The 26,432-nt window shown below is 51.2% G+C and overlaps 11 protein-coding genes across 11 annotated transcripts; 3 read left to right on the forward strand and 8 right to left on the reverse strand.

Moving 5' to 3' along the window:
* Nucleotides 1-64: 64 nt before the first annotated feature.
* COCVIDRAFT_106160 (hypothetical protein) lies at nt 65-3,415 on the reverse strand (the record flags this gene model as incomplete). Its single annotated transcript, XM_014698526.1, has 4 exons — nt 65-2,010; nt 2,057-2,230; nt 2,936-3,328; nt 3,388-3,415. The coding sequence occupies 4 exons, from the start codon at nt 3,413-3,415 to the stop codon at nt 65-67; spliced, it is 2,541 nt and encodes an 846-aa protein (XP_014554012.1).
* A 367-nt stretch (nt 3,416-3,782) lies between these two features.
* Nucleotides 3,783-3,992, reverse strand: COCVIDRAFT_106132 (hypothetical protein; the record flags this gene model as incomplete). Its single annotated transcript, XM_014698527.1, has 1 exon — nt 3,783-3,992. The coding sequence occupies one exon, from the start codon at nt 3,990-3,992 to the stop codon at nt 3,783-3,785; it is 210 nt and encodes a 69-aa protein (XP_014554013.1).
* A 2,087-nt stretch (nt 3,993-6,079) lies between these two features.
* On the reverse strand, nt 6,080-6,475 carry COCVIDRAFT_106024 (hypothetical protein; the record flags this gene model as incomplete). Its single annotated transcript, XM_014698528.1, has 1 exon — nt 6,080-6,475. A coding segment is annotated over one exon (396 nt), but the record flags the coding sequence as incomplete, so codon positions are not given.
* A 580-nt stretch (nt 6,476-7,055) lies between these two features.
* COCVIDRAFT_106081 (hypothetical protein) lies at nt 7,056-8,228 on the reverse strand (the record flags this gene model as incomplete). The annotated part of the gene is made up of 1 exon (XM_014698529.1): nt 7,056-8,228. One exon carries the CDS (start codon nt 8,226-8,228, stop codon nt 7,056-7,058), a length of 1,173 nt encoding a protein of 390 aa, XP_014554015.1.
* A 327-nt stretch (nt 8,229-8,555) lies between these two features.
* On the reverse strand, nt 8,556-9,818 carry COCVIDRAFT_106175 (hypothetical protein; the record flags this gene model as incomplete). Its single annotated transcript, XM_014698530.1, has 1 exon — nt 8,556-9,818. The coding sequence occupies one exon, from the start codon at nt 9,816-9,818 to the stop codon at nt 8,556-8,558; it is 1,263 nt and encodes a 420-aa protein (XP_014554016.1).
* Nucleotides 9,819-10,129: 311 nt separating this feature from the next.
* COCVIDRAFT_106194 (hypothetical protein) lies at nt 10,130-12,004 on the reverse strand (the record flags this gene model as incomplete). The annotated part of the gene is made up of 4 exons (XM_014698531.1): nt 10,130-10,489; nt 10,542-11,624; nt 11,676-11,876; nt 11,927-12,004. The coding sequence occupies 4 exons, from the start codon at nt 12,002-12,004 to the stop codon at nt 10,130-10,132; spliced, it is 1,722 nt and encodes a 573-aa protein (XP_014554017.1).
* Nucleotides 12,005-12,363: 359 nt separating this feature from the next.
* Nucleotides 12,364-13,554, forward strand: COCVIDRAFT_106107 (hypothetical protein; the record flags this gene model as incomplete). The annotated part of the gene is made up of 2 exons (XM_014698532.1): nt 12,364-12,458; nt 12,519-13,554. The coding sequence occupies 2 exons, from the start codon at nt 12,364-12,366 to the stop codon at nt 13,552-13,554; spliced, it is 1,131 nt and encodes a 376-aa protein (XP_014554018.1).
* Nucleotides 13,555-14,217: 663 nt separating this feature from the next.
* On the reverse strand, nt 14,218-18,426 carry COCVIDRAFT_28870 (hypothetical protein; the record flags this gene model as incomplete). Its single annotated transcript, XM_014698533.1, has 2 exons — nt 14,218-18,066; nt 18,115-18,426. The coding sequence occupies 2 exons, from the start codon at nt 18,424-18,426 to the stop codon at nt 14,218-14,220; spliced, it is 4,161 nt and encodes a 1,386-aa protein (XP_014554019.1).
* Nucleotides 18,427-18,886: 460 nt separating this feature from the next.
* COCVIDRAFT_106030 (hypothetical protein) lies at nt 18,887-19,942 on the forward strand (the record flags this gene model as incomplete). Its single annotated transcript, XM_014698534.1, has 3 exons — nt 18,887-19,025; nt 19,082-19,307; nt 19,372-19,942. The coding sequence occupies 3 exons, from the start codon at nt 18,887-18,889 to the stop codon at nt 19,940-19,942; spliced, it is 936 nt and encodes a 311-aa protein (XP_014554020.1).
* Nucleotides 19,943-20,191: 249 nt separating this feature from the next.
* On the reverse strand, nt 20,192-22,034 carry COCVIDRAFT_40043 (hypothetical protein; the record flags this gene model as incomplete). The annotated part of the gene is made up of 5 exons (XM_014698535.1): nt 20,192-21,165; nt 21,220-21,529; nt 21,581-21,628; nt 21,708-21,851; nt 21,900-22,034. 5 exons carry the CDS (start codon nt 22,032-22,034, stop codon nt 20,192-20,194), a joined length of 1,611 nt encoding a protein of 536 aa, XP_014554021.1.
* A 938-nt stretch (nt 22,035-22,972) lies between these two features.
* COCVIDRAFT_40044 (hypothetical protein) lies at nt 22,973-23,911 on the forward strand (the record flags this gene model as incomplete). The annotated part of the gene is made up of 3 exons (XM_014698536.1): nt 22,973-23,044; nt 23,103-23,539; nt 23,602-23,911. The coding sequence occupies 3 exons, from the start codon at nt 22,973-22,975 to the stop codon at nt 23,909-23,911; spliced, it is 819 nt and encodes a 272-aa protein (XP_014554022.1).
* Between the last annotated feature and the right edge of the window lie 2,521 nt (nt 23,912-26,432).

The raw sequence follows: 26,432 nt of genomic DNA on the forward strand, positions 1-26,432 counted from the left end.
AAGAAAATCCAGTCCTTCGGGTATACTGACAATGATGAATGACTCCGGACCAGCCTTTACTCCTTCAAAACATTGCCCCTGCGCTCAATCTACCATTGGCGCTGGTACTGCGCGTCGTGCTAGCTTTACTAGCTGCACTCCCCGCTCTTTTCATGGACTTCTCCATTAATCCGTTCAGCAAGCGGTCGAGCTCACCACTCAAGCTTTGCATTGTCTTCATTTCCTCGGCGAGGTAATCCTTCATAAGGGGATGGTCGGGGCCAACTGGCACGACGCCTGTAGTATCGTTGATGACCACGAGCATGTCTCGAATTTCGCTACCGTCGTCGAGGTAGGCGCGCAGTGAAGCGTCAGACCAAGCGGGAAGTATCGTGCTCTCTGAAGAAGCAGGTGGAGAAGGCTCTGATTCTTCAACAGGAATGGGAGCGGGCCTCGAAGGAGGAGGAATAGTGGAGTTGGACATGACATGTGTAGGCGAGGTATTCCCAGAGTTAGACCGTGGGGCATTAATACCCTCCTGGGTGGTTTTCGTGGGACTGTCATCGGGTGTTGGGGTCGATATCGGCGAGTTGGTTTCTTGACTTGAGCTGTCTGTAGATAGGCCCGGGGTATGGTGAGAGTCCATCTCTCTGTCTCTGTCTGCCGCGTTTTCTTTCTGAGCTGCTTGTACGTCGGCAACAGAGACATGTACTGGTGATTCCGAGAGACGCTCAGTCGATTCCGATTGCTCAGCTTCTCTAGTCTTACGTTCAGCGTCGGGGTCCGCAAAGGGATCGCTGCTCTCATCCGAATCGAAATCGTCCAACTGTACACGTTGCTTGGCTTTTGTGACCTTTTCGCGCTTCACTTCTCCATCAGGTTGAGACTTGATCATACCGCTGAAGGGGTTCTTTGAGGCTGTAGAGTTCGAAGCCGAGACAGATGGTGCAGCCTGCTCCTCAGCTGCCGGTTGGTCTTCATCCTCTTTTTCCGGCGGTACTAGGCGCATGGATGAGGTGGCTTGCTGGGTAGTTGGCTCCTCTTCAGCATCCATATCATCATCCGCATCCATATCTGTAGGACTTTCAGTCTTCAAGATGCCCTTTGTCTTTATCGGTGAGTCGTCTCGGTGATTCGGGCGCTTATGCGTTTTGTTCTTGCTTGACTGTCTCAAGGGTGCAGGTGCTGTCACTTGCTCGTTGGATGGCCGCTCTACAAGTTCGTCCGAGGGTTTCGACTGCGGTGAACTGCGATCCACCTCCTCTGCCTTGTCGACATCGCTGTCAATGGAGTCCTGCGGGCCTTTGCCCTTCTTGTCCTTGCGCTTGAACAGTCCGCTAAGCATACCGGATTTCTTCTCCTTCTTCCTCTTGTCATCTTTCACCTTGTCTGCAAAACCGTTCTTCTCCAAACTCTCTAGACTTGGACCGCGTTCTCGAGAACCATTACTTGAGGGGGTCGAGTCATCGCGAAGTATGTTGGGTGTAAGTGTAATCTTGCGTGTTTCGGTATTGTCGTCCTTGAAGAAAGAGTCGGTGTTGCGGAGAGTACCGTTACGTGATACTTTGGGATCCAGCGGGCGATCCAGGTTGTCTTCGCTCCCTCTTTGTCCGTCTTGTTTGTTAGAGTCATCACTCGAGCGTCGTGCATCGCCCTCGGCTTGACCATTCGTGTCCTTTCTTGCCCCGTTAACTTTGAGCGGCTGCACTTGCAGACCCTCGTCCTGAGACGAATCACCGGTCTGTGCTATTGCTTGTTGCTGTTGTTGTTGCATCTCTTTAGGCTCGGGGCCTCCAAAAAGTTCACCCTCGCCCTCGTCGGAGGAGTAGTCATAGTCGGATGCCTCAACATAGGTTGGTGGTGCGAATTGTACCGTCTTTGCGTTCCTCCGCCGCATGGCCTTTTTGAGTGGATTCTTGGTCTTCTCGGCGGTATCGCCAAGCATCGTTGCAGAAAGGTCAATATTCCTGTGCTTGTTGAGACGTGCTAAACGTTCTGTGGGGGTTTCAATGTGCTCCGCGGGGAGATAGCCTTGACTTGGTCAGCGAGGAATGGTGCGCCGGCTGTCGGTACTCACCGATACTGTTATCCTTGGAGACCCGTACCAGCCACCAGTAGCTGTTGCTGTCATCAAGCAACACCATCGTGTCACCTTTGGTTGCATTTGCTTGACCCTCGACGGTCGCAACGAATGTATGTAGAGCGTAGACGAATTCGAAATCAATGTCCTCTATTTCTCGTAAGCATTCGCCTCCCCAACCTGAGTCGATAAATCTGGAGTCATGAGAAAAGAAAGCGTCATTGGATGCATCATCGTTGTCTTGGTCCAGGTCCTCGTCCCAGGAATCAGCATCGCTGTCAGTAGTCCAAGAGCCGTCTTCATCGTCTGGGTACTGAAGCGTAGGTGGAGGCGTTCCGTTCAATGTCCGAGGTGGGCTGCATGCGCAATCCAGAAACGGATCGTCTGAGGTGCCGAGCAAGGATCGACTGATGGGCTTGAGCGTATTCCTGACTTGTTCTTCGTCGAGTTCAGAGACGAGTGATGCTTGTGAATCATCCCTCATCATTTGTATACGGCGTTCTATTACCTTTAAATGCTTGGCTCTCGGGCTCATACCCACCTCTGCTTCCATATCGTCCTTGTTGTCCGGGGCGGTAGTGGTCCTTATCCAGGTATACTCACCACGATGATGCTCCGTTGACGAATCCTCCATAGACGAGGGCAAATGAAAAGGAATAGAAATTGACGGGAATTGACATGTTGACAAAAGAGAGCTGTCGGACGCTGGGGCCGTAAACGGCCCTGCGGCATCCGCAACAGAAATAGGAAAATGATTGGGTGTGTTCGTGAAAGGAGAGGAAGAAGCGACTGTTGAGGGCATCGGCGAAGACTGTGGGGTCAGAGACTCCTGTCTTGCGGGCCAAGTCGCGGAATGAAAAGGTAAAAAATACCCACCATCGTCAATCGAAGGCGAACTCGAGATTTTGTCCATCATATCGTCGTCCATGTCTTCCTCCACGTCGGCATCCTGCATATCAGCATCGTCGTCACCAAGTGCGCCACCATTCAACCTCACAGCAGGCTCGTCGTGCCCAGATTGGTGTCCGTTTGTGTTGTTTGTGACGGTGCGTTCGTCGTCAGACCCAGGGTCGTCTCGGAGCGTGCTGTTGCCGTGGGTCCAGACATCGTGCAGGCGCGCCTCTTCCGAGGAACGCTCCTTCTCTACATGGCGGATAGCGGCCTGCTGATGGGGCGCGGCTGGCCCTATTCCAAGAGGCGCTGGGTGCTCGGGTTGGTGGGAGTGGTCCTGGGCGGTCGGGGATAACTTGTCCTGCAGGTCAATCGTGTCTACCGCCATAAATTAGCCCACGCACGTCGAATGGCACACGGGTTGGCCATGCTCATACCTGCTCTGATGATGTGAGGGCGCGTCATCCTAGCTCATGCCTCGCGGCGTGTTCAATGTTTGGAGGCTGGCGGGCGTTGAGCGGTAGCCAAGCGAAGCGAGGCGCGGTTGGTCGGAGCGGGTTGCGCAGGGACTCAGTCAGCCCCTTCGAGGGTGCTTTGGCGGTGCAAACAAAGAAGGTCAGGTCGCGTCCGTCGTCCAGCGGCAGATGACCAGCGTCGCATGCGGTCGTAGGTGTTTATCGAGGAAGGAGCGACAGTGTGGAGTTGAGGTGGTGCTGATGTCTGACGAACATGCGAGTTTCGGAGACGCCGTCGGCGGGGCGAGGCAGGGCGAGGCGGTTCAGCCCAGTGAATAGCAATGCGGCTGTGCCCGGGAGGCGGTCGGTAGGAGGGGCTAGTCAGCAGCGGCTGGGAGTCGAGGCGGTGTGGTTGATGGTGTTGGTGTTGGTGTTGTCGTCGTCCTCGTCGTCGTCGTCGTTGTGGTGCCGCCAGGCAGGAGGGAGAGTGAATTATTTTGGCGTGTCGTCGCTGGGTCGCTGCTTCCCCGAACGCACACGCCCCTGCCCTGTTCTGAAACACATCGTTTGGGTACGTTACACCACATTGGTGCGTCGCTAGCGTCAGCGCTAGCCTGTTCCTGCCTCCTCGACCTCTCAAAAGGAGTTGCGGCTCGGTCCTTTTCCACAAACGCTTCATGGCTGCATCGCCAACGCCTCAATCAAGCCCCTCGCTGCCGATACACCATCCTCCTTGTGTACTTACATATGTATGTCCATGTCTAGGCGAGAATTCCGCTTCTTCCGCACCCGGCCAAACACCGACTTGGTAATCTGCGGCAAACGTCATTCACTTTGCTAGCCTGTCACAGAATGCTTGTGCTGCGTCACATCCATCCCAGTGTACTTATTTGTGGGTGCCCGTCACGTGCCATGACCGACCCAAGGATTCCCGGCCTGTATTGTTTCTATTTCAACCGGGCGTTTCAATCAACAGGTTTAAAGCAATCCTAGCCACAGTCATGAGGTTGATCTCAAAAATACCTCTACCCAAGCATCTGTTCGTGGTGTATGAGCTGGAATAAGTTCATTATGAAGCACGTCACCTGCGCGCCAGCCTCTGGGATATACTGCCGACGAGATTTACATATATTCATGGTTAGCCTAGGAAATTCTATTGTGCATTTTCTGGCGTGATCCCTTCAGAGTTGAGCATTGTATTAATATAAACTTTCCTTTGTAGCAAATATAATAACGGATTTGGAAAAGAGCCACTCATTGGAATATAAACATACCGTATTTGTAATCGTGATACCAATCAATTTCGCACATAACTCAATCATTGTCCCTTTTCGAAATATGTCGAACCATCAACTTCACAAATCTGCAGGTTGACGAACTCGTTTACCTGGTCTTGCATCATGCTGTTTGACCAACGTTGATGGAAATTCCACCCCAAAAACAGAACATCATCTGGGTGCCACCAAGGCCTGAACCGAGTGAAGTCGACAGTTAAGCGAAGTACCTCTAAAAGCAGACTGGGGTCTCCAACAAGCACTTGTCCTACCAGAACATATACTCCGCTTTCCGATTCTCTGATAATCAAAGCTATGGAAGGTCTCTCGTTTCCGTTGCCGATATGACATATCAGCCAATCACCTATCCTTGTATTGAGAGGTCCTTGCATCCATATCGTATCTTGACCACTTTCAAGCTTCAGAATGCAACTCCCTTCATGCTCTTGGAATGACACAAAGCATTTGCGATGGCTATAATCGAATCCACTGGAAGCATCAGAAGCACCAGAAGATTTCAGGGCCCCCGTAGTACTTCCCACCTCGATGCCCATATAAATGCTACCAGATTGACAAGCATAGTCAGGCTTACTATGATTCAATCTGATTGTTGCTTGGGAAGTGCTGATGCGCAAACTTTGCGCACGAAGAAGAGATGCCTCCTCTCCAGTGACTTGAAAGATGCGACACAATTTTCGTGCGACATCATGATTACAACTGGATAGAAACTTTACAGCATCCAATGCAACTTCATAACGGTCCTTCCCATAATCAACTTTGGGTAACCTAGTACCTTGCTTTCCAGTCACGAGAGACAGCACGCCAAACAACCGATCTCGGGGATCGCTGCATTCTGCCTGGATGTCGAGCAGCATGCTGTGTGTTGATTTTATACTTTTTGTGCAGGCTAAACGTAAGCGGTCTTTTGGGAGGTCGTCTAGATTTCCAAAGTCCACTTGCGGGAAATGCCTATTGCGGAAACGCCATAATATGCGCATGAATTTGAAATGTAGGGATCCTTTGACCAACCCAAAATGTAATGGAGGAGCCTTGCCGAGAATGCTCCAAGATACAAGGAATGAGAAGAGGACTGAGATATATATCGCTTCTTCTACAGCCGCTCCGAAACAAAAGGACACGTTGCGAGCCAAATGCAGTTCCTGCATCACCCACAGACGCGCAAAATATGGCCGTCTCATGAATGAGCAGAACGATTCGTACATCATCTGGCATGTTCTACTACTCACTGAGAGAAGTGAACAGAGAAATGCTGTTTTGTGTTCCAGAATCAGGGTGTACTTCCAAAAGTAATGATCCGACTCCAGGGCACCGATTTGTCTTAGCAATAGACTGTATTTCTTTATGAATCTCTGGAGAAATTCGCTGTTATTTTCGTGGGGCCCAACGCATGCCAGAACGTGCTTTGCTCCTGAGTAAATAAGGCCCATAATTCCGACTTGGTGATTCTTTTCTTTGGTCGTCTGGTCAATGCAAATAGCATCCACCCATACGTATCTACAGGCCTTGGTGGCAAATGCCTGCTGGAGCGCATACTCGCAGTTGCGCCGCACCTCTAGACGACTACCGTTGATCGTAATATCCGTCGTGTCGTTGGCATCGCCCCACGCATATGATATTGCGTAGTAAGGCGGTGCCTTGTCAATGGGCCAGGTAGAGATCTCGCATTCAACGTGTTGGCCGAAATGGCCGCGAATAATGCTAAGTAGGCGGAAATGTGATTTATGTTCGGGAAGTGGGTTGTGTTCAAAAGCGGGAAGTGGGGTTCCGATGGTCATAGCGGTGGTGGTAGTGGTGGGAACTACAGTACCATATGTAATGGGCGAATGCATATGGCAAAGATATTTGAGCATGCGGAAGATAGGGAGGTGAGAAGGCTGGGGCGAGAATGAGCCATGGGCCAGAAAGCCGAGGCTGAAGTGTGCCTCGTATGCAAAGCGAGGCTGAAGAAGCCCAACACCAGCCTTTCGCCATTAGTGGCGCAGACATGGCTCAGGCGAGACGGAGTAATTGGAAGAATGCGTGGTCATGCTCGGCGGCTGCATCAAGGTAAGTAAATGACAGCTTTCAGACCGCGATAAGGAAGTGGTTGTATTTGTCTAACCTATCGACACGTGACGTGATATCTACAAATACCCTTACACTTTTGACTCTATGAAGTCACTTGAAAATCTCCTTCCACTATCGCATACACACGATGTAGCATGGACGTCAGTCAACTATTTCATTTTTAAATTCCAGACGTTATCTCTTCACAAGTGTCTATCATAACGTCCAAAAAGATGAAGCAATAGAGTTTTGAGTAATAAGCATATAGAAAGCATCGAGATGACACTATGGAACTTCAACCACCCTGCCTTATCGCACCTCTTTCGCCTCAGCCAGCTTCCTCCTCTGTGCATCTCTCTCTTCCTTCTCCACATTAATATTGAAGCACTGACTCCTAATCATCTCATACAGCGTACCAGCAGTAACCCCCTTCATCGGCTGCCTCCACCTCCCCGTAATACGAGTCTCAAGCGCATCCGAATCGATTTGCGTACTCTCGTGAGCGCGTAGCACAAAAACAATCGAGTGTCGATACCTCTTCTCCACACCATCTACCCCACCCTCAGAAGACATATTCCGGGTTTCCCTATACGCAACAACTCTATGCCCACCCGCTCTCAGCCTCTCATTCGTCAACCTCTCTAACTGGCGTCCGATCAGCATCGTAGCCCCCTTTCCGCCCTTCCTTTCTACTTCCCTCTCCACATCAAACCAGTCGGCCCCATCCCAAACTTCCAGACCAGGCGTATCGCCTACAACCACGCTAATTAACCCCAAATCCGCATGCGCCTCAGCAACAACCTTCTCTTCCCACCCCTCATACCTAAACAGCCTCAACATCGTCGCCGTCTTGCCCTCTTCTTCCACGGGCATCCGCGCACACGGCCCCACGAATTGACGCAGACCCTCATTTTCGCCATCAGGAAGCCCAAGCGCCGTGGATATGCGACCTAGGGTACTCGAGCAGTGTTTTCCGACAAGTTCCCAGTACCGTTGGGCAGGAGCGCGTAAGATCTCGGGACAATATGCCAGCGAGCGGAGGGTGATGAATTCTTTTTCGCCGGGGATCTTGGACCATCCTTCTTCAGAGCCGAGACGGTGTTTCCATTGGTGCTTTTCGGAGTCGGCAAGGTTGAAGAAAGCTTGGCCGGCAGAGAAGAGGTCTTGGTAGGCGATTTGGAGTGGATGTGGCCCTGGTGGTGGGATGCTAGAGAGGGAGTCTGGGGATTGAGTTGTTGGTGAAGTTCCTGGGAATGTGATCGTGGTCCATCCAAGTTTCAGTAATGTGTCTTGGTGTTCGGGGAGGACGAGGGGAACGGGTGCATGGATGAGTTGTGGTCTAGTATCTTGCTCTTGCTCTTGCTCTGCTTGCTCGTCTCGTCGCTTTGGGTTCTTCTTTTTCTTAGAAAGAAGACGTGAAATCATATTAGAGATGGAAGATTGATGTTCCGATGACCTTGGCGATAGTGTGGTAACATCCATGTTTTGGGTTGGCAGCTTTTGATTGCCGCAAATCTGTTAGGTATATTCAGTTGATTTGATGAATGGCGGTACAGCGCAACTAATCGCCAAGGATAAAATCATTGACTAGGTTACAAGTACTGAACATCAAAAGCGCAATGAGAGATGGATATATGATGATGTCTTGTCTACGAAGCTAAGCCACACATGCACAGCCCCTCTGGTCAACCTACCGGTCAGGCCAGGCGCACCACGTGGACTATTGCACTGCACCATCGAGTCATGCTGTGGACGACATTACTGTGAGGCTATCAACATACTAGTTTCGGGATTTCGTCCAGCTATTTCTCACAACCTCTGCCTGTTCTTGTCCCATAAATCTCTTTCTCTCAACACAAACCAATCATACAACAGCGGCTTAATCTTGACAATTCCATCTTTTGTCTCGCAACCAAATTCCATCCCAGGCTTCCATGTGCCCCCTTCGGCACTGACTTTCATATGTGTCATGTTCTCCAGTCGACACATTGCAAGCCCTATGTTGCCAATACCAGCCACGAACTTGCCAGTCGCACGTCCTTTCTTGATATTGCCACTTTCGTCAAGTTGCTTGATGTCGGCGCCATGTTCGGGAAGAGCGGCTGAAGTGGCGGTTGTGTAAAGTTCGACTGGCAAGATGCGTTTTCGTACAATTCCAGTGTGTTTTGTACGGATGGTGAGTTCTTGACCGACATAACAACCCTTTTTGAAATCTATGCCTTGCGAGAGGTCGATGTTGCACTCCATTGGCAGGGCACTCTCGCGGGGTATTTCAACCTGTCCCTCTGGGATGCCATTTCGATAACGTTGAAGGTGATATTCTTGAACATCTGCCGGCTGCGCGCCATCTATTATCGTTTGCGCATTTGAGTCTGCGAGATGGCGATGCATGTTTGGTGCGCGCGGATCTTTCAGGTTAGCAACAAGACATTGAGTGTTGGTTTGCTCAATTGCAGACCCCCAAGTTGCCCAGACGCGTACTGCATCCTGGCTGATTTCCTCAATCTGAACCTTGCTCCTCAATTTATGGCGTTTCAAGTGTTTTTTCAGTGCCTCCACTTCACCTCCGTCTACCTCAATATAGCAAGCCCAGTGTCCCTTTTCTGCAACAAGCTCAGGCCATACCCATACAAAAACGTCCCACAGTATTCTACCTCGCGCATCCAGGAAGGCCGAGTAAAATGATGCTTGACGGTCAGGATCAACATTGTTTGTTATCAGGCCTTGTAGAAACTTTGCGGTGTCGGGGCCGGAAAGGGCGATTAGGCGACGATGTGGCAGTGGCGCAAAGCCTGAGTTCGTGGCGTATGCAGCCTGGCTCGATGTCGAGTATTGACGGAATGTGGATTCTCTCTGAGCTAATTCAAAAGTTGAATTCGGGGCGGCAGCTCGAGTGCGAAAGTATTGATGCGACGTCAATTGCTGTGAGTCTTTACTGCGTAAGGACGCTGCGGTGCCAAGATATCGTTGTACGCCAAAAGCTGGGTTACGTGGATAGCGTACGCTATTACGGCATGTGTCACATATGTATCTTGCAGTGCGCCTGGGCGCGCTTAGAGTTAGAGCTGCCATGGGTGGTTGCGCAAGGGTAAAGTTTGGAGATGCAGTGAAGAACTCTGACGACATTCCTACTTGAGATGCCTCGGCATTTGCGGAGTTAAGAACGAAGTCAGACAGTAGCCTCTAAGCGCAAAATGACATCAATGTGTAGAGCAACGAGATCTAAATGCACTATTGCGAAAGCTAGCTATGCAAAAACCGGCAGCTTGTTCAAAATACATACCACCCGCTAACCCATGCGAAAGTATATCGCTTTCCGACGAACGCCAGTGCTCAAAGTGACAGCTTTTGAAACCCGAGCCATCATTGTGGCCAATCAACCTCTATTCGTCTTTTTTACCAGTCAATCTCGAACGCTCATTCTTACCTCCCTTTGAGTTTCCAGCACCCGAGTCGTCACTATCTTCATCACTGTCTTCGTCACTTTCCTCCTCCTCGCTTCCATCGCTACTCCACTTGTCGTCCTCCCCAACAGCGAAAATTGTATCGCCATCAAGACTTTCTCTAGGAGGGTGAATGGGCTTTTGTGGTTGTGGCGCAGGTAGGGGCGATGCATCGCGTGCATGATCGTTAGTGGACCTTTGCGCTGGATCATAAGAGGAACCCTGGTTCGGGCCCCCTTCCTCCTCGTCCAAGGAGTCTCTGAGTGAGGCAATCTCGAAGCCTTCATCATCCTGAGCAATCTGAGAATGGGTCAGCATCCCTGTACGGAGCATATGGTATATGTAGACTTACCTCGTCGCTCATAGCAAATCTTCTGTTGTTTGCCGTTGGCCTCCACATGTATGCAACGAAGCATACATCAGCCAAGTAGACTAGGTTTAGCCAACCATCAAGTACGAACCACCGCGTTTGCCAATGGGTAGGCGCAAAGTCTGGAGTAGAAGCACCAGCAAATGTGAAGCTGTTGATGAAGAAGAAACCGAAGATGACGATAATGCTTGTCAAGATGCACCACCATAATCGCTTGTACATGGTGGCTTTGACGTGCTGTTTCCGCTCCATGAGGTCTTTCATGGTAAGGTTTAGCGAGTTCAGAGTCCAGATGTAAAAGGCCGTGAGTGTAGCGGACAGCGGAAGGATAACAACCAAGACAATAGGTCCAGCATCATCTGGGCGAACAGTGAGTGAGGCGACCGCGTAGATGACACCAAAGACGAAGTGTGCCACGGCGAGCCAGCGGACGACCATCATTGTCTTTCCAAGGGAAGGCTTGACGACACCATATCCCATGCATACGATAAGAAGCAAAAAGAACGAGAATGAGTTGCGGAAGGCGTTCAGAACAGCAACGATAATCATGAGTGCTTTGGCGCCGACATTGTTGCCGTGGCGGTTTTGGTAGTCGTAGTACCCCCAAGTCATGAGCATTTCCAAGACCAGAAAGACCAGGATAGCGGTGATATAGTTCTGCACGGCGAGAATGTCATGCCTGTTTTGGAAATACAAGAAGCCCCAGAATGTCAAGACGAGGAAGTATACGAGTGTGATGCCGCCGTAAAAGGGCAGTTTTGCAATCTGGGCCGCCTGGAGTTCGCCATATGCATTCCGGAAAACCACGACGGCCTCGTATTGCAATCGACTATCTTGGGCTGCCGCTGCCACGCAGTAATATCCCGTCTTTATCGAAACCTTTTTCTCTCCGGTTGAGATGGGGTAATTGATAGGCTTGGGGTCGTTGAGGTTGATTGCGGCGGTCCGGATGTACATTTGAGAGATGTTGTCGACGTCTTCGGCGAGCACCCACTCGCCCTTGTGCGTTTCGTTACATAATTTCAGTTTGATCGATTCGTCGTCACAGATATAATGGCGGTTTTCCTATGCGCAAGTCAGTTAACTTTCCCAAGCATCAGGCTGCTGAGTACCAACGTCGTTCACGGGCAAGTCGGATGGAGCACCCAGAAGCAACGTGTCCTTCCACTCCCATATTACTACGCTGACTATCGGGTTCTCAATGCCTTCGTTCTTCTTTGGGTCTTTTATGAACTTGACAAGTATAAATGGGTCAACCTTGCCGCCCCATGCCTTCTTGCTGTACATGCCCGAGCATTTCTGGCGATCATCTTGGTTCTAGAGGCGTGTCAGCGGTGGAAAGAACACAGAGTAGAAGGCGAAGTTACCAGAGTCACTTCCACTGCTGCTACTGCTGTAATTGTGGCCAGCAGCAGCAGCGCGATAAGGCGCAAGCCCGCCTTCATCCTGCCTAGAGATGAGAGGCCAGCTGGCGGAGCTGACGGCTAAAAGACAATGGCGCTTCAGGCCAGGGAACACAATGCGAATCGGGTCAGCGAAGGTTGTTCTTCTTCGCGTACGGGTTAACGATGGGTCATGGGCGCAAGTCTGGCGTGAAGCCGTGGCAGTTTCGATTGCGCGTTCGTTCACAACCCCCCAGCCAGGTCCGCCTTCCCGGCAGCTCGGGTTAGCGCGGCCGTTTGTGGCGCAGCCTGGCGTTCAACTGCATGTGGCGCAGTCCCGCACTCTTCACACGCCTACTGAGTCAGCCCTGCACAACTATCGCAACACCAACATCAACATCACCACCTGCAACCACACCATTATGCCGGGCAAACACATTGCTGACGCTTCTGAGGAGCCTTGTAGGCGATGCAAGGGCGTTTCCGTGCTTGTCGTTCGCTCTGAACCCCTCTGCCAGTCAGTTATACGCCACTTGGGCAAAAGCATAAGAAAAAGAATTCGCTAAAACTTGCACAGTGACTGCTTCGCCCGCTATGTTCACACCAAATGCATCAAGCGTCTGGAATCTTTCCGGGTCAACTTTGGCGCACAGAAGCAACGCAGGATTCTGGTTCCCCTGTCTTTCGGATTCTCATCCATTTCCCTCCTGCATGTCTTGGATTTGCATCTCAAGACGCAGAAGAGCAAGACTGGCCGCACTGGTTTTGAGATTAGTGCAGTCCATATTCGAGAACCAGGACATGCCGTGCAGACTGAAGAGCTTCTGGAGAAAGTCCGCGCACAATATCCAGACCATGACTATGTTTCATTACCTTTGCACGATGTATTTCGTTTGATACCAGACGATGCGTCACTCAAAACCCTACTGCCCCAAGCTCAACAAAAGGCCGAAGCAAGCCCCGAAGACCAGTTGGTGCACATGATTAATTCCCTCACTTCCGCCACAGCTCGCGCTGACGTAATCTCTACTCTCCGAACCCGCTTAATTGTAGAGCACGCCAAGTTGGCTGATTGCGAGAGCATTCTCTGGGGAGACAGTACCACCACTCTAGCTCAAAAGACACTCGCAGAAACAGCAAAAGGCCGCGGCTTCTCTCTTCCTTGGCAAATATCAGATGGCGAATCCCCTTTTGGCCTCCAGTTCCACTACCCTCTGCGAGATGTTCTCAAGAAAGAACTCGTATCTTATGTCAACATGTCAGAATCTGGTCTGGTCTCACTCGTACACGAGTCATCCTCAGGCCCCACACAAGCATCTACGAGCTCCAAAAACACAACCATAGACGACCTCATGAAGCAATATTTCGAGTCGGTTGAAGAAAACTTTCCAAGTATCGTCGCAAACGTTGTTCGCACCACAGGCAAACTCCAACCCCGCCCTGATGCGCTCTCGGATCCGCAATGCAGCTTATGCAGTATGCCCGTGCCTGAAGGCCGTTTTGGTATTCACGGCTGGGGTGGTGATCAACACGATGGTAATGGATCCGAATCTGAAAGTAACAACCGAAACATCTGTTATGGATGTACAAGATCGCTCCCTAAAGCTGTCTGAGCATGAAGGGTTATTGGAACATGTAAAAACCCGTTTCATACAACACATTACTTCGAACTCGGTGTTCGCTATATCCCCCCAATCCACAAAGCCAGTTCTACATTCTTGCACTGCAGTGCTAAGCTACAGCTACAATACAGCCTCGACCCTCCACCAGTACTTCAACACCCTCCCGGCTAAGTCATCGCAACGCCGCTCAATAGCCTCTTAAAAGCACAAGTCGAGCTTCATCAGGCATCTGAGCTCAGCTGCTTGGTTGAATGGCTTATCGCTTCAGAGAAAGGACGCTCAGTCGGATGTTCACCCAAATCGAGGCTATGACGCGTATCACGACGTCCACATCATGGACAACCTACTCCATGCCGCACGCACAGATCCAAAGCAGGCTCACGAGCAAAACTCTATCTCACAATCCGCACCGTGTCCTACCTAATTCTTCGCCAGAAAAGAAAATCGCACTGTGGTTTGTACAGAAGTTAGCATCACAACTAACATGTATCAAGAAAGCAATTGATCAGTCACATATTTCTAGTCTTATGGGAATATAATAGCGGACAGGAGACGTAGATTAGAAGAGCCAAAGACGGAAGATACGATATCTAACACTAACCCAATATATTCAACGACCTTGTCTACATCATCGTGATTTCTATCACCCTCACTCTAAGCATCCAACCCATCCCTCTCAACCAACCACCTAACCACCTCCACAATCTCCGCCTCCCTCTTACTGATACCCTTCCCCGGCTCCCTCACCATCCCCTCCAGCACCTTATCCAACATACCCCTCAACCGACTAACCAGCACACCGATCCTTGCCCAGCCCCTAAGTCGAATCCACTCATCAACCACCAACCCGCGTCCCAGTGTATCAACCTGAATTCTACCCGCAAACATGAGAAGACTGTACGCATTGAACGGCGTGATATCCCTGATGAAAACTTTACTCGTCGCCATCTTGTTGAAATACGCGATAAAGGAGGCGTTGTGGGGAAAAGTCTGGCTGGAGAAGAGGGTGGAAGATGGGTGTACGAAGACACGTCCGTTTTCTTGGTTGAAATATTTGATCTCGCGAGCTGAAGGGTCCAGTTCGACGGCACCGGCTATGCCTGCGGCGAATTTCTTGTCGGGGAGCTGGATACGCGCGATTTGCGGGTTGAAAGAGCCGGCGATCAGGGCGCGCAGGAGGGCGTCGTTGGTGTTGTGTTTGTTATAGGTGGAGTGCGTGGAGGGGTTCGTAGAGGAGTAGTGAGTGGGGATGAATGAGATTTCTTTCAAAGAAGAGAGATATTGGGTACGATTTGAGGCAATGTCGAATAGTGTTTGGGGGGAGAGGCGGTTGTCTTGACACCAGAAGCGGAGGTCGCGCGATGAGGTGCCTTTGCTGCGCAGTGCGGACCATTGTTCGTAGGCACGGAGATCAACCAGGAGATCACCTTGGTTGTTAGAGAATGAGGCACGAAGGCGGTCGAACTCGTTCCGTGTCTCTTGATCTCGCTCTCGCGGTGATATGAACGGACTGCGTGCCGTCAGGACCGAAGCAATGGTCAAAGCAGCTTCAAGACAACCAAATGTCGCTCCATACACTAGGAGCTTGCCCAAACGTAGATCTGCTGGAATCATGGACATGTGGCGACCGAGAGCAGTTAACTCATTATCAGTTATGGCTCCCATCTGGGATAACAAGCGGACAGCACCCTCGACTGCAGTACTCTCTGGCGGCGTCAAAGCCGAAGCCAAGAACCCAGAGACATCCTGTACGCCCATGGCTTTGATTGAGAGACACATCTGTTCGAGTGGCACGCGACGAATCTCAGGATCGGGCCGCTCCATCATCTTTGCTTCAGCATTTCGTGTGTACAATTTGTAACAGTCGCCCGCCCGCACACGTCCTGCTCGTCCACGCCGCTGCTTGCATGCTGCCCTTGAAGCCCACGTCTCAGCCAAACGGACCATGTTGTTCTGTGGGTCATAGCTTGTCTCTTTTACTCTGCCTGTGTCGATGACGGCAACAATATCCTCAATTGTAATGGAGGTCTCAGCAACGTTGGTACATGCGATAACCTTTCGTTTGCCATGGGGTGCGGGAGGGAACACACGTTTTTGTTCAATTGGCAAAAGTGACGCATGCAGGGGCAGTGCATGTAAGTTAGCGAATTGGCTTAGCGCTTGGAGAGTGCGATCTATCTCCATTGTGCCAGGTAGGAATATCAAGATACCGCCATCCTTGGATCCGAGTTGACGGTCGATATAGCGTACGGTCTCAGCAATCAAGTCATAGTTGATGCCGAAACCAATGCTCCGGAGATTTGCAGAGAAGCCTTTATCTCCAGAATCATCTTCCTCATCCATTCCGTAGCCTTTGAATCCAGTAAAGTGAAGAATGTCGTCCATGTAGTAGTCAGTTACAGGGTGGGTACGTCCCTCAATCTCCACACGACCGACGGGTCCTACCTCTTTGAAATAGGCCTCGAAGACGGCGGCATCAAGTGTGGCGCTCATGAGGATAACCTTGAGATCTTTGCGTTGCCGTAGGATTTGTCGTAGCAGAACAAGCAGAAAATCAGTATCAAGACTGCGCTCGTGTACTTCATCTACCACAACATGGCTCACGTCCGCCAATGAAGCAACAACATCATCGGCATTTCCGCCAGAGGTCTGGAGTCGCCTGAGAAGAACACCAGTCGTGACGAATGTGATCTTGGTAGTACCAGGCTTCTGCTTCGATTCTCCACGAATGGTATAACCAATCTCATCGCCAACCTGAGAACATCGCTCATCAGCAACGCGATCAGCGAGACCAAGAGCGGAAATTCGCCGAGGTTGTGTGCAGACGATGTTTGCTACGGCACCAAGCTGCCGCTGGATCAAGTCGTCCAAAACAAATTGCACTGATTGAGTCGACTTTCCTGAACCAGTCTCACCCGAGATGATAGTGACATTACATCTGTTGACAGTCTGCACAATTTCTTCCCTTAAGCGCCAGGCGGGAAGCGATTTTCGAGCATCCATCATCTTTTGTTGAGCAGGAGTATCTTGTTTAGCTTGCCAGGCAGCCAGCGCGTTTTGACTTGCAGGGGTCGCCGGTGTCCAATCGATAGGTTTACGGGGCTTGCCCTTTGCCTTTCGTTTCTGACTTGGTTGTTCAGACATATGATCCGCCGCCGCCAGTCCGGAAGAGACATCTGATAATCTCCCTGGATTTTGGAAGATGTCACCAGCATTCGTTTGGATCCAGTCCACGATATCATATACCATTGGCATGCCAATGAAATTTGCTTCTGCATGAAGGAGGGCCTGCCTGATGATGCTTAGGCGAATATAGGCTGGGATAGCAGCTTCGAATGTGATTATTGGTACAACAGCGGGATAAGGACCAAAGGGCTTTCGGACTTGTAAAATGAGCCGTTTACCTTGTTGCTTGACGTCCAATTCAATCCGGCATGCTTCTGGAGTGGGCCGTGAAAAGAGGCGATCGTATATCGCCTCCAGTGATGACATCTCGACTTCCCATGGATCTTCCTCAGATGGTTCCTCTGACGTGCCCTCTGACAGCGAAAGATCCGCCAGTTCTTGCAAGATGCTGTTGTCATCCTCTTCTGGTCGAAGGAGCCGAGCCTGCAAAAGAGCTGCCGCTTTTCTTTCATCACCACCCTGGCTATCAAAGGCTTCTTCACATAGGTCTACAGCATATCCAGCAGCTGCTAGACGCTTCACAGCACCTTCGCGCTTGAGGTTTGTACTGGCCATGCTAACACCAGCAACATAACCTTCGGGCAAAGACCAAGATGGAAGATCATCCTCCGGCACGTGAATAAGGAGCCATTCAATGATTTCCTCACGGTCTTTGCAGATTTCGGCTGCTTCTTCAACATGACTTTTTCGAAACCCAAGATCAGCGATTTCCTCGACCAACCTAGCCTTGGTAGCCGCGTCCATCTCTACACCATTCGGATTCCAGAGGGCATCGCGGCGGATTAAACGCTCTGCTTCTTTTCTTGTGCGCTTTCCCAACTCAATCTTTGGCACGCGTTCCCATCCCTTCATCAAATTCCTGCTTGGGGCAGACTCCTTTGAAGACGCAGGCATCGCCGCACCGGGCTGCTGATTGTGTGCTTTCTGAGCCTCTGCCTCTTCTTTCTGCTTTTTCTCGCGCGCTTTGGCAGCTGTCTCCCGAGCCTTCTCTCTTTCTGCAAAGCCGAAAAATGGGTCAGCTTCGTACATCCAGCCTTTTCCATCCTGCTCATCCCTCTTTTTCAGTTCCGTAAACTGTCCTTTCCACAAATCTTTGTAGGTGGGTGGAAGCATCATGTGCAGGTTCTTGGCGCTGGCAACGCGAAAAAGGGTATATGCAGCCGCAAAGTTGCGAGCCTCGACAGCGGTCGGTTGGTGTGCCTGCTCCTCGAGTTCGGCGGGGATCTTAATTGGCGGCAGAGTCGTCGTCTCTCGTGTCTTCTGGTTCACCTTGGACAACACCACAGCATAGGCAAAATGCTTGTCGCCATCCTTGCGCTACAAACCATCAGCTGTGATGCATCTGCTTTGAAAGAATATCCGTACAATGCGATAGTCTGGCTTAGCCCATTGTTGCTTCTGGAAGTGCTCTGACAATAGATTGACAGGCAATTTTCCAGTCCACGATGCGCCAGCTATTAAAGTCCGAGTGTCTGGTCTTTTCGGTCCATCTTCAGGCTGAGCGGCTCCTCCCTTGCCCTTTCCTTTGCCGTCGTTTAGGGCTGCGTCTCCGCCAGAGCTTTCGCCCTTTTTCTTTCTGGCCTTGCCGTCGCCAAACACAATGAAGCTTGTGTCTTCTTCGGGCGGGACTGACTTCTTGGCAGGTTTACCGCGGGGCGGGTGTGCGTTCTTTGGCATTTTTTCGGAGCAGGAAAAAGTTGCAGCGTCTAGTAATATCCATGGACAGATGTATGCGCTTCGGAAGGGGAGCGATGGACAAAGATATCTTGTGTGTTCGTGGGTGGTGAAGGGCGCTCGCGCTAGCAAAAGGGCTCAATCACCAAAACTCCACCACCAGCTATCAGCGTACTTGTTCGAAGAGGAAGTAGTTGTGGATTGTGCTGTAGACATTGCGAATGTGGCGGCAAGGCACTTGGATGTTGCACGCAATCCGAAATTCCGATGGTTGCAGGGATGCCTCGGTACGCTCGAGCCACATGTTGTGAGCCTCATCGTCATCGCTCATCAACGCGACATGTCGTTGCGCCAAATCACTAAACAATCCATTTTCGGCAGATTGTTTTCAATCTCATACAGGAATATACGTGAGAGGAATCCAGGCTTCTTCCAGTCACCGTGTGATAGCTTCCGAACAATCATGTCCACAAACAACAATCACGACCTCAGTGCGGAACAACCCCGCGACGCGATCACGGCAGAAGAGATAAATGGCACAGAAACGCCTAATGAACCTCAGCCTACCATGGACGCAGGCCCCCAAAAGCGCCCAAATGCATGTACGTTTCTGAGTTATTCTACCCAAATCACCGAGCAACTTCAACTCACAACACAGTCACAGAACTTATGTCGCAATCCAAGCGACCAAAACCACCTCCAAGTGGCATAGCCGCTACCGACTCCCCAAGTACCACCAAGCAAGATGCCAAAACCTCAAAACGCTGGGATCCCCGCAACGGACTAGGTGTATACATCGAAACCCCTGAGACAAACCCCGAAGGAAGAATCCTAGAATACGACGATGACTTCGTCGTAATAACGGACAAGTACCCAAAAGCAAGGTCCGTCTGCCTGAGCAATGCCTCCCAGACCCAAATCGATATACAGTGCTAACACACAGTATAGCGTACACCTCCTCCTCATCCCACGAAAACGCACATACTACACCCAACACCCCCTCCACGCCCTCTCCACCGACGCCGCCTTCCTCGACACGGTAAGAACACGCACCGTGCGCCTGGTAGAACTAGCAGCCAACGAGCTCCGCCGCCAATACGGCGAATTCAGCGCCTCAGATGCACCCTACAACATCGCTCTCGAATCCCTCATGTCAGGTCCCGATCCACCATCCCCCTCCAAGCGCCCCGCTCTTCTTCCACAAGGTCGCGACTGGACTAGAGAAATAGTAACAGGCGTGCACACGCATCCGTCAATGAATCACCTGCACATTCACGTGTTTAGTCGCGACATGCATTCGCCGTGGATGAAACACAAGAAGCACTATCTTAGTTTCAACACCAGTTTTCTAGTACAATTGCACGAGTTCCCGCTCGAGCAAGGGAGTGAGAGATTTCATCCGGGAGACTGGCCGAGCTGGGACATGAAATGTTGGCGCTGCGGACGGAATTTCAAAAACAAGTTTGCGGTGCTGAAATCGCATTTGGAAGACGAGTTTGAGGAGTGGAAGAAGGAGTGAAACCGTTTCTTTTTTTCTTTCTGTTTGGTGGGAACACACGTGTTGCTAGATATGGTTCTCGGAACTATCATCGTGTATTATACAACCACATTATCCCCAGGTAAGTAAGAGTTTACAAAGTAGCATATCTTGAGAATCGTTGGGCATTGGGGAATATCCGTCCACATAACAAGTACCGTACTGCACTGTGATCACTCCCACTGTCTGCCACTTATACACACATCAGCCAAGAAACGCCGAAACGACTTCTTAGCGTATGACTAGAGTCTTCACAATAGTCGTGTCGATGTCATGCAAGTCGCCCGAGAACTTGCACGAGTCGCCGAAAATACAATTCTTGGTACCCTTGGCGTGGTTGATCTTATGCCGAGGCGCAGGGCACCGGTGGCCGTAGATGCACTTGATGTCCTGGCAGATACTACCATGTGCGCAGGGCGCCATGCGCGCTACCAGACGAAGTGTGGCAATCTCGCTTTCCGTGGGCTTGTATGCGTGAAGATGCGTACAAGAATCTCCATATGGACATTCCTTGCGGAGAAAGTGGATGTTGCACAGTTTCATCTTCTTGACGCGGTCAACCTCGGATTTGTCATAGTCCTTGCAGGGTGGGTCGACACGCTGACCTGCGCGGTTGCGGGCAATGATTTCTTCGCGACTGACAGGCCTGTAGGTGGGCGACTTGGAATTTGGGGGTGGAGGAGCCGCAGCTTTAGCGGCGTAGTTCATAGGCGCTGCAATAGGTCTCTGTACGGGCAGACCATCAGAACCCAAGGTTGAAGTCGATGGGGTTCTGGCCATATGGCTCAACACGGCGCCTTTTGGGAGGGGGCTTTCCCAGACCGATGAACTGCTCAGTGGCCGTGTAGGTGCAGGCGCTGGAAACCGAAATGGAAGACCGGTTGGTGTGACGAAGCTGTTTGGGCTACCCTTTGTTTCGGCTCCATTTGCAGCAGGGACAAAAGCTGGCGAAAGGGCTCCCAAAACAGGCCCAGCCCCCCATGATGCGTACTTGGGCTCACGAAAGATGCCGGAAAGCCTCTTCGCCTTGTATGGTAGCGAAACAAGGTCTTTGTCAAAAAGAGGGCCTCCAACGAGTACCACCTTGTCCCGCAAACCCTCTTGATTAGAGTGTTCTTCAAGAAGATGTGTATATCCCTCGTTGTAGGAGCAACCGAAGAATAAACGACAGCAATGGTAATCTCGAAAGTAGAGTTTGAAAGACTCTACGTCTTGTCAGCATCTTGAATTGCTACGAGACGTACACTCAGTATACTCACCAACGATCTTCTCGTTGCTGCAATCATTATGTACCCCTACGTCGACAACATCGAACAATGTCTTGCCCGTTGTGAATCCACGCACAAATTCTTCGAAATATGTAACGTCAGGGATGACACTTGTGCGCACAAGCTCTTCAGCGATGCCTTTGACATTGGCGTAAATCCGACAAACAATGCGCACCCCGAGCGGGGTGGGGTTGCCGGTGTTTTCGCTCTGGTCTTGCATATAGTTTTGGACGGCGGTGTGCAGCTTCGAGGCGGCGCGGCGACCACCGTTTGCACCTTCGCGTACAAACTCATCGAGGAACTGGTGGCTTGATCAGCAAAGTAGATATAGGTTTTCGACTAAAGGACTTACCATCATATCATCGCCATCGATGAGCACGACAACAAAGGAGTTGTCCACCTGATACTAGCATGTTAGTCTTGTGCTATCATGATTTGCAGATACACTACTTTCATGCTATTGCCTCGGGCTGACTCACCACTGCCTGCTGTATGTTGCCCGCAAGTCTCTCGTAGTGTTGCTTTTCAGCTAAACATTGAAAGATCCACTCGCGATCGCGGTTACGTTCGGCAAGCATGGCCTGGTTCTGTTGAACAACATATTCGTAGCGGACGAGGAGTTCCTATCAACAAGTCAGGCTGGTTGCAGAACAATTTTCTTGGAGACATGCCGTCATGAATTTGTTCTTCTCCTCTTCTAATTGGTTAAGCTGCTCGAAGCGCTTACTGAGCATGTCTAGATCGTTATCAGTCTGAATCGTCGAGGGAGAAATGATGCCATTGTGGGCATCGAGTGAGAGCGCCATGCTGAGATGGTGGGGTGAGAGGCGCAGGCGATAGAAGGAGGTGTGTATTTATTGCAACGGGGAGGGAGAAAGTTTGTTGTGCGAGGCTGCTGCGCGTGTCAAGGCGAGAAAGTGAGGTAGAGTGTAACAAGGCAACGTGGGACAGGCAGCCGAACGTTCTTTCCACGGTTCACGGGGAAGTGAAAGATGGGCAGGTGCAAACGCGGGTGAGGGGCAGAGCTTTATAGACGCTTCTAGTGGCAATGAAGACGAGATTGAGAATACAGAAGAGTGAAAACAGAAAATAGAAAACAGAAAAAACGAGAAACGGGAAACAGTATTGGGGAGCAAATGCCAGGCACGGTATTGAGGGACAAGCAATAGAAACAGACAACGGAAAACGAAAAACGGTTGACGATTAGTATACCCCTGGAGGGTGTAACCAAGATGCAATGCAAGCTACCGGCAGAAAGGCATTTGTCTATGTATGTACAGTCCATGTCGGTGTCGTTAGGGACAAACGCAACCACTAGGCGCATGAAGCCGCAGGCGAATAGCCGCCGTTGGTAAGCGTTGCATTGGCAGGAATAGGTGGCGTGGTCAGTCTATCCCTTGCGTTTCGGCGCTTAGACATGTGCAAAGAGGCTATATTTGCAAGGCGGCAACGCAGCAAGGCAGATTTGTCATGTTGTGTCGCTATTTGCAAAACATCGTGTCAGAAGCGAAGAGAGAAAGATGTCGCGTGTGTGCTAAGAGACATGGGGGTTGGCGGCTGTTGTTGCTCATGTCAGCCAACTACCTGACGTCGGCTTTCCGCTGCCGCGGCTGTCGTTACGTTCGCCAAGACCCAACGGCGCCCGGACGTCACTCGCCAGAAGCCACGTTCGAATTCCACCATCTCTCTTCCCACGCCCCTCTTCTCTATTCTTACCATCCCATCCTTTTGCAGCGTCTCCATCATGGTCAATTGGCGATCCTCTACTCTGCTCCTGCTCTCCTTGCGCGCACTTGGTGCCTTTGCCGCAGCTGATGTGAGTTTGATATGTTGTGACGACACATGACATCAGATGGCTAACCACCAATTCTCAGGCTGAAAAGGTCCAAGAGCAAGTCAAGGAGCCGCAGACGCCCAACCTTAATGTCGCCGTCTCCGTCTCATTCCCCCAATCTGAAATTTTTGGCGTGAAGCTCGTCAACGGCCATGCCACCGAGGCGCGTCTTTCCGTCACCAACAATGAGCCTACGCCCATTGGCGTTTCCGTTGTTGGTGGCTCGCTCGTCTCTGAGGTCGCTGGCAAATCCCAAATCGTCCGCAACCTTACTTCGAAGCGCTACTCGATCGAGATTCCCGCTGGCGCCGAGGAGACTGTTCCTTACAGCTTCACTCTTGACATGCACCCCCAGAACCTACGCTTGGAACTCATTACCGTGTTGAAGGGCGCCAACAATACCGTGTTCACCGTTCCTGCTTACAACGAGACTGTCAGCGTTGTCGAGGCCCCCAACAGCTTCTTTGATCCTCAAATGTACGTTCCCCGCATATCTGCCATGATCTCATAATTGTGCCATAACTAACTTGCACCTCTAGCCTCTTCCTTTACCTTGTCGTCCTTGGTGCCTTTGGCGGAACCGTCTACTTCATCTACAACACCTGGATCAGCACTTTCTTCCCTCAGAAGAAGGGCCACGGCAAGGGTGGTGAGCGCGCCAGGATGTCTTCGGGCCAGAGCAAGAAGGTCGACCCTGCCGACCAGGTTGCAGTTGTCGGTGCCGATGGTCCCGCTGTCACGTCTGGTGCCAAGGCCTATGACGAGAGCTGGATTCCCGCCTCGCACCTCCAGCGGCCCGAAGCGAAACGCGTCCGCAGCGGCACTCCCAAGGCCAAGCCCAAGGCCTAGATACCTCGAGCACCTAGGATATAAAATGCTTGGGATATTGATGCTATACGAGTGTGGTAGCATGCCAACAAGGCATGCGCATGCATGACATGGCGCAACAGTGTGTTGGCGTTGGTGGCTTTGTATACGGCGATTGCTCTAGACGAGGCTGCCGCATGTTGCAGGGAGGACAAGTTGTCTTGACGAATTGGATATAATGCTGAAAAGATGGATGACTTTGTATATTAGAAAAGTAATATGATACGACATGTTGTACCATGAAAGCAAATGCAAATGTGGATGTGGGTGCTTGTGGTACAGTTGACTAGGGAGCTGGAAGCTGGAGCTCTCCCACTGGTTCCTACCAAGGCGCCGTGGCTCTTTGTTGTGGTTGGCTCCCACTACACCCTCCAAGCACGCCGCACACTGTGCTTTTTCTGGGGATCTGCATGCAAGCGCTCTACGCAAGAACAACGGACAGATATCAAGCTAGATGGAGGGAATATAGTATGCTGTTGAAAGAAACAAACCGGCATAATCTCGATGCCACAGTCATCGTGCATCAAGCCCACCTTTGTACGTGCAAGATGACCGTTTGGCGTAGCCCCCACGACGAGCCACACCCACCCACCTACCTACCTACCTTATGACCCCTTCACATGGCCATGGCCCACAAAAAAAAAGCTTACTACACACTTGCAGCCCCAAGTCTTTTTCGATCATCATTTTACTAGTAGTCCTTTCTTACATGTGATTGAACACATAAATATTAGCACGAAACATTGGCTAACATAAAGTAAGCAAAAAGGCTTGGCAACAGCCTGCCGCATCTTTTCAAAACGCAGACGGGGCTGACTTTCAAACACGAAAAGATTTGGCAGATACGACTCCTTTCGCACCACCCCACATGCCCACATGCCAAACGGAGGCCCAAGCAGCTGGGTTGCATAAACAGCCTTTTCTTTGGTTCACAGACCATGTTAGATCGAAGGGGGCTTGGTACTATATTACTTAATCTGGGCATATGTGTATGTGTGTGTATGTCTGTGGGTTACAGTAGTAACCGTAGGGTCCTTGTTGCATGAGGCCAAGCAAGCAAGCAAGCAACAAGGACCCAGTTTAGCTGTCAGAGTGTCAGAGTATTTAAGAATGTGATTAAGAGGGCCACAACTCCTGAAGAAAGGGAGGCGGGGTCCCAGCGTCCTGGCCTCGCACAGAAACAGCTTCAGGTAGTGTATCTTGTGTATCCGCCCACACTATGCGGAGCGGACTTGGCTGGCTTGGCCTCGATTTGGGCGGTAGGAAAGGACGGGGAGGTAAGGTGTATGCGTGTTTGTTCCGTATGTCTTGGTGTTAAAGGGAAAGGGAGAGAGAGGATCGTCGCGTTAGAGGCGGGAGGGGCGTGGGCGTCCGAGATGGTGGGGGGATCTGGGCGATTACTACAATGGGGTTTTTGGAGGGTCAAGTGCAACTGTCATTGTCTGACGTGCGCAAGGTTACTGGACTGGCGGCTGCCAATACGTACGCCTCTTTCTCTCTCCCACCCCCCTCCCACATTGTTCCCCCGCGTAGTCGCATTGCACGTACGTATGCGCACAACGGCGGTGAGGAATGCATGTGCTGTTTCTGTGTCAGGTTGGGGGGTTGTCCTATGGGAGAGACTGGATCCCATGCAATGCGGGCGTGGGTTTAGACTGGTGGTAAATTGGTCGTGGTGGTGGTGTAAAGGCACAGGCTGCGCATCGTCGCATCACGCCTTTGAGATTGAGTGAGCCAAGGAGCCGGGGATGTGTACAGCGGGAGCTAGAGTGTTTTGCAGTATGAGACATGCAGTAGTACGATGGGGAAAGAGGAGAGAGATCAAGATCAAGATAGAGAAACAAGTTGGGAAAAATATCGCAAGACGGAAAAGGTCGCGCCGGTTTTTCCCTCTCTCTCGCCTTGCTCACGCGATGCGGAAATGGTGCCTTGCTCAGGCAGCCGGATATGCTGGGTGCTGGAAGCTAATTCACCGGATAAGGGGAGGAGAGGGATGAGGGGAAAAGGCTGCATACACCGGATATGTCCATCTGCACGCACACACCGGAACCAATACAGGTGGGTGGACGAGGGGGATGGGCCGACTGGGCCCCCATGGTTGGGAAAGCGCGGATTTCTGCGCGACACCGTGTGCAGGCATTGGGTGTATACTAGGTAGTCTGTGGAGTATGGGGGCAAGTCATCGGTAGGTGGGTTGCATGTGGGGTGACCTATAACCTTTTGGCCGCCATAAGTGTGGTAGCTCCAAACGGTGTGGCCTTCACATCACATGTCATATCCGGCCCAGTTAACCTCGCCTGTGCATGGCACACTAGAACCGGGGCGCCGGCTCGTGACTCTGGCGCGGGCTTTACGCCGAGGATGCGGAAACAGATCGTGTGTGTCGGCGGTGGGTCAAGGGTAATGGGCGGACGGACGAGCTGGAGGGTGAGTCAAGATTGGATCGACTCACCAATATATAATATGATCAGCCCTCGTCTCCCCTACCCTATCTAGCTTGCTT

This window comes from Bipolaris victoriae (genome assembly GCF_000527765.1).
Source record: "Bipolaris victoriae FI3 unplaced genomic scaffold scaffold_76, whole genome shotgun sequence".
Taxonomy (NCBI): domain Eukaryota; kingdom Fungi; phylum Ascomycota; class Dothideomycetes; order Pleosporales; family Pleosporaceae; genus Bipolaris; species Bipolaris victoriae.